The following is a 6,400-nucleotide window of genomic DNA, read 5'->3' as shown; positions in this document are numbered from 1 at the left end:
ATAAATTGGTTTGAAGTTGTCGGAACGGACGCATTCGACTGTGGCTCGGATTTGGTTGATGCTTTGTTCAACAAAGCGAGCTGTTTTCTTCGGGATGACCAATTAGGAATCTTTAGGTGATGGTAGAAGTGGATAATCTTGTAAGTCATGGAACTTGAGCTTTCTAGAGGGTGTCGAGAACTCGATGTGAGTATACTAACTGACGGAAGTACCGGGCTAGTGGGAGTTTGATGTCTAGTGGGAGTTATGGAAACGTTTTTGCGACGTGGGTCTTCAGTCCTTACAAGATTAGTGCTTATAACACTAGGGTACTTGGATGCTGCAAGTATACCCTCGAATGGGAAAGAGATTAACTGACCATGGTATGAACCATATTCTTCTCGGGTAGTCGCAATTTATATCTTACTAGTACAGTGCGATCGTGCTTGGGAATTAGAAGCTGTGTTCGTGAAATTCATAGCTATGAGGTGGGTCAGTGTACTAGCATGAAAACGGGAAAAGTTCAAAGATGTAGATTTTAAGGTTTTGTGTTCTCAGCGGAGCCTTGATGAAGAGTCTACAAAGGCGTCTGATGGGTTTTATGATTGCTGAGATAGAAAATCATAGATAGACGAAAATTCTGTACGAGTGATCGTTGACACGGGTTTGATGGGATTGGACGTGTCTAGAGCGATGGGTGAGGCGGTGTTGTCTCATGAAAGAATCATGGAATTGAAGTTTCACATACTTAAATTGATCTTCTTGTGTAAGAAGATGGTGGTGCAAGAAACCGAGAGTACCCTTGTTAGTAACTGGAGATCGGGTTGAAGCTTAGCGGTTTTGATGTCGAAAGACTTCCTTCCCTCAGGTGTGGAAGAGCGACGTGACCTGGATGTTTGATTCCGGCGGTATCAAAAGTCGTAGTTGAGAGGAGATCGGGAGTTGCTATGGGTATTTGAACAACATTGACAATTGAAGTGGTTATTGATTTCTAGTTTAGACAAGTAGTGTTGAAGACCTTGTATCGAAAGTCTACTCATCCGATGTATGCGTTGAGTGTACGTGTCCCAAATGGAGTTTGGCGGTATAATGGTGGTTTGACGTTCTTGGTCGGAATGGAGATTGATGTTCGGGTTTGTTCAAAATTTTCAAGTGGGAGATTGTTGAGTAGTGAAGAGTTTGCTCAAAGTCTTCAAGTGAGATATTGTTGAAAAACGAAGGCTTTTCAGGACCAAGAACTTTTTTCGTCTTTTTCCTCCCTTTCTTCCCTTTATTTTCATCCTTAACAACCTCACCACCATGCATCTCATCATCATCATCATCAATTGCTTGAATTCCTCTTGTATGCTTCAACAATAACGCCACAGCATCTTCAGCGGCAATATCAAGTCCAACATTCGACTTATCCACATCTGAATTTACAAAGTTACCCTTATTATCATCCACCTCTTCAACCTGTTTTACAACCTTAGACAAAATAATAGCTGAATGAAAAGAAAAATTAAAAAACAATTGTGTGTTTCAGTTTGCTTAATTATGTGCTTATCTAGAAACCATTCACTATTGTTGCTAGGATTTGTTTATAATAAATTAGCATAATAAAGGAAATAATAATTGACTTTTTACTAATATAAAGAAACAAGTTCAAACGACAGGCTAAAATGTTTGAGGTGTCGAACCAACACATGTATATGATAACTTGTCACAGTTGTATTCAAAGGGTCAAAGTGTACAATAAAGTAAAAGTAGTTAAATGTGAAAGGTGGGAGATGATATTTCCAACATCAGTTTTACTACTTCCACTTAAATGTTCTAAATTACCCTTAATGATAGCTTACATAAATTTCTTGGTATAATGAAATAAGGGATAGTTTTGGAAACAAAGCATTAAAAGATGGTGGAAGAATAAATTTCAATGGTGGAAGTATCATCTCCCAAGGTGAAATGGGCCAACGAAGCATTGCTTCAATGTCAATCCATTCATCTTGTGTGTTGGGGCTGAGGGTTAGGTCATGGTTCGAGCCTCCTCTGCCCACCCTATTAATTAATATGTCTGAAATAGGGATATCCAGATTGACCCCAGGGGGCTTTTTCCCGGATCCATTCAGGTTTCAAATCCAGTCCGTCTGCCCCTCGGGATGGTTAAAGGATCGGGTTCCTGTAATGCGATTCGGGTTTCCTCCCGAACGTGTGTGTGTGCAAATGATGAGTGTCGTTGAAATAAATGATACACTGATGTAAAGCTTGTCGTTAAAAAAAAAAGTTAGATGTGAAATGGACATAATCCTATGAATACATAACGTTCCTATGAATGTTCATATGATGTAGGGAACTGCATATGATGTTGTGGTCTACAACTTGTAGATTGTTGTCATGGTAAGCAGCTATGGGAGCTTTGTGTAGAAAAATACGAGCCGTTATGGGTGAGAGGTGGCAATCCTTGTGATTTAGAGCTGTATCGAGAGTACATAAGGCATCTTAAGAAGTTTATATCAGCTGTTGAAAATTGGGCCGTTTGAAAAATGTATCCGGGCCCCTCACAGATAATAATAATAGTGATAAACACCGGATTAGTACTGATTCTAGAGATAAACCTAGACCTAGTGCAGATCGACTGGAGCAGTCAAGGCCAAGCACAGACGTTAGAGAAGTCAAGGTCAAGTGTTGACCAAAGAGAAAAGTCAAAGAAGTGTGCGGAAAATGTTGGAAAGTCAACCAAAGTCATTGAGCAGCCAGAGAAACCAAGAAACAGCATTGACCGGCTGGGCGTTTCACTCGTTCATTTTTTTTTTTTACAAAATATCACCGATGGTTGATGGTGGCTGTAGTTTTTATCATAAATCCCCGATGGTCCATGTACTTTTTTTATTGTCATGGATGGTTCTTGTGGTTTGCATTTTGAATCTTCGATGGTCCTTGTGGTGCATATTCACAGGGACCGTCCTTGACAAAAAAATGCAAATCCCAAGGACCACTGGTGATTCAAATGCAAATCACAATAAGCATCCTTGACGGGAAATAAGTCCAGGGACCACCGGTGATTTCTGATACAAATCACATGACCATTGGTGATATTGTCTTTTATTTTTGGATTTTTCTCCCATGATATAATAATTGTGTAGTGATTAATGTGATGAATTGGTGGCAGGTTTGGAGGTATGATGCGGTCTGCCGTGTTGTGCAATATAGATTGTTTCAGACCTACTGGTGCGACTGGTCAAGGATGATCATAATGTTTTGACGGATACTGAAAACGACTTGGGAATTTCGTTCTCAATATCGAGTGCTCCCAGAACAATGGTATCGGAATTCAAAGTTACAGGGCGTATAAGAAAGGGGGAGATTGGAGAAATGATGTAATATTAATCTTGTTGATTAGAGTTAGGTAGATAATGTATGTTATTCGTATTAATTTGGACAAACCAAATATTTATTCATATTCTTAAGTTCTTTATATTAGCACAACCTATAAATCTATCATCGTATGATATTAGATTATGGATTGATAATTTGCAATATAGTTTTTTTTTTTTGGCATCACATAACATACCACATTATGCACACATATCTAAAGTTGCACATGATCATAAAAGACTAGCAAACTTTAATTGACTATACATTTTTTATTATTATTATATTTTATTTTTATTTTTTTAAGAAAAAGCAATATAAACGATAGGCAGAAATCACGAGTAAGGTTATTCTAAATATTTATGCTATAATATGACAAGTCTTGATGAATAAATCCACACCCTTACATAATAGTTACTATAAGTGATCCGTTAGTACTTGAAGAAGCTGATTGAACTTGGTTTGATGAAGCACAACCATTGAGTAACTCACTGTTTGATAACGCGTGCCACTTATCAATGTACGCCATCGACTCCACATCTATGTTTGGAAGTTGACGCTTTTCAAGTACTGCAAGAATGTTTTTCGATTTACAGAGAAGCTTAGCTGCAGCGTGGATTGTGTGCTGCCTTTTTTCGATTGCATCGTGATGACACATCATAGTTACGACACGTGGTATGTTGGTAAAGCAAGCACATAAAACATCTGCAATCACAGTTGATATCCAATCAAAAAGCTCCTCATCATTCGGCCAATTTTCTTGCTTATGGCAATGTTGCAGTACGGTTTCACTAGTTCTATACATGGAACTCGAAGTGATGAACTTGTGAAGTGAGCGATTCAGACTTTTAAATTTGCGACTCTTGAACTCTATGACATTTTGTACTGCCACATCACCTAATAACCGAAGAATCTCCTTTGATGTTTGCCCTTTGTAAGCCTTGCTTTGAAGATCAATCTGTAGCCACTTGAAGTATACTTCAACTCCTGTCCACAAACGCGTAGATGCTTTCCTTGCCTCTGCCAAGTCACCATTTTTGTTAAGGTTTTCTTCAATACGTTTTACAATTTTGAGCCCTTCATGCATACCAACAAGTAACTCTTTGACACGAGTATTTGCAACATTAGGAAGTGCAATAGCAACAGCTGTTAATGTTACTAAAACTAGGCTCCAACAATTGTGGGTGTTATCCCCATATAAAAGCGGGACTTGGACATTGTCGAATTCTACCACTCCTTTGAAATTTGTAGATTTTTCTAATAGCTTCATAAGATTGTTTGGCTCTTTCTTTTCAGATTCTTGAAGAAGTTTTGTTATGGATCTAAGAATATTTGACAATACTCTGTTTGAAAGTACCGCCTCCTCTTCAAATAGTAGCACATATTTTCTGTATTCTTCCACATATGAATTTATGTTATTGTTTGATGCATTTGGCTTCCGAATGCAAGTTTTCAACAATAATTTGCATAGATGCCAACAATAATAGAAGACGATCAGAAAACATCTGGGAACGAGACATATAGTTTTACATATAACTGCAGCCAGTATTTGAAGAGCTATACAAATGTTCAAAATCAAGTTTTTGACCTGATGGAAAACCATTTTGCAATGGCGGCTTGGGATATGTGAACGTAAATGACTCCGTTTCCACCGTTGAAGCCGTTGGGTCCATTGTTTCTCAACTCTAAATACGTTTATATGGTTACTGCTCCATTTCTTAGAGAGGTTGAAATAGCTAATGACACTGAAACATCTAAACACTGGAGCTATACTACCTACTATTATACCAATCAATTGGAGATTAACAATAGCTTTGATTGACCACTTATAATCCGATTCTCCATAGTATGATAAAGAGTGATCAACGGCTGGAAGCAAGTATGCTGAAATGAGAGCAATGGGTAAACATATAACCCCAAAAGCGGAAGAAACTTGTGAACAAGCAATCACAAATTGGGGATTGCCTGTTGTGACGATCGCTCCAAATCCATATGGACGAACACGTCATTCATCGATTTCATTGCGAGGTATTTGACCTCTATATGATACATTTTGTAAACATTGCATTCTTTCGAAAAGGCACACCATAATTGAATATTTAAATCAAAGGTTTTCGACATCTGATGATTTAGTACTTCCATTGACAATGCAGTCAAAATAAGATACATGGTGATGATTTGGTGAATGCAACGTTTCCTTGATAAATATGCCATGTAAGACTCCATGCACATAGCTTGTCTAACATATAAGCAAACAGCGGAAGACTTCTAGGAACCTGAGAATAAACATGCTAACAAGTGTCAACACAAAGGTTGGTGAGTTCATAGTTTTAGTGTTTCGCATAATCTGTATATAAAGGTGGATCACAAGATTTCAGTTGTTCAATCCAGAAACGTTTATCAAAATATTCTACGAAATTGAGCACCCTGGTAACTAAACTTAACGTATATATAATTTGTACCCTTTGTATAATCATCTTAATAATACACGCAAACCAACGTGTACGCTTCTCAAATAGCATACGTCCGTTAAAAGGCTAGTGCTCTAGCTCGGACGGGGATATCAAGCCCTATGGATCCATATACTACTACTCGCGCCCACCAGTTCTTATAACTGGCAGTTAACAGTTACCAAAGCTAAGGGATTTTCGGTTCAAACTCAGTGTAGAATTTAGTATGTACTTGTATCCATTGCGTTTAAAATAAAGTGCATGTATTCTCAACCCAAAAATATATATTGCAAAAGCAATTAAAAAGGGATCAATGAAACTCACGCATATAAATATTGTAAATCAGTTAATAAAGCATTTGCATGTATTCTCAGCCCAAAAATGTATTGAGTAAAAGGGATCGTATGAAACTCACGCATATAAATATTGTAAATCAGTTAATAAAGCATTTGCATGTATTCTCAGCCCAAAAATGTAGAGAGTAAAAGGGATCATATGAAACTCACCTTAGCCGCATAAAAAGTCGTTCACCAAAATGTGACCGAAACTCGGATTACCAAATAACCGTAGATCTCAACCTAGAGAACATATGTTGGTCAATAATTGTTTATCAAGCTAGG

General features: G+C 37.8%; 1 protein-coding gene across 1 annotated transcript; it reads right to left on the bottom strand.

Moving 5' to 3' along the window:
- Nucleotides 1-3,733: 3,733 nt before the first annotated feature.
- On the bottom strand, nucleotides 3,734-4,933 carry LOC139859122 (uncharacterized). The gene has a single exon (XM_071847928.1). It carries the CDS (start codon nucleotides 4,931-4,933, stop codon nucleotides 3,734-3,736), a length of 1,200 nt encoding a protein of 399 aa, XP_071704029.1.
- Nucleotides 4,934-6,400: the final 1,467 nt, after the last annotated feature.

The sequence above is a fragment of the Rutidosis leptorrhynchoides genome, chromosome 7, assembly GCF_046630445.1.
Source record: "Rutidosis leptorrhynchoides isolate AG116_Rl617_1_P2 chromosome 7, CSIRO_AGI_Rlap_v1, whole genome shotgun sequence".
Classification (NCBI taxonomy): Eukaryota; Viridiplantae; Streptophyta; class Magnoliopsida; order Asterales; family Asteraceae; genus Rutidosis; species Rutidosis leptorrhynchoides.
The sequence above is the reverse complement of the archived record's forward strand: the minus strand, read 5'-3'. Positions and strand labels throughout refer to the sequence as shown.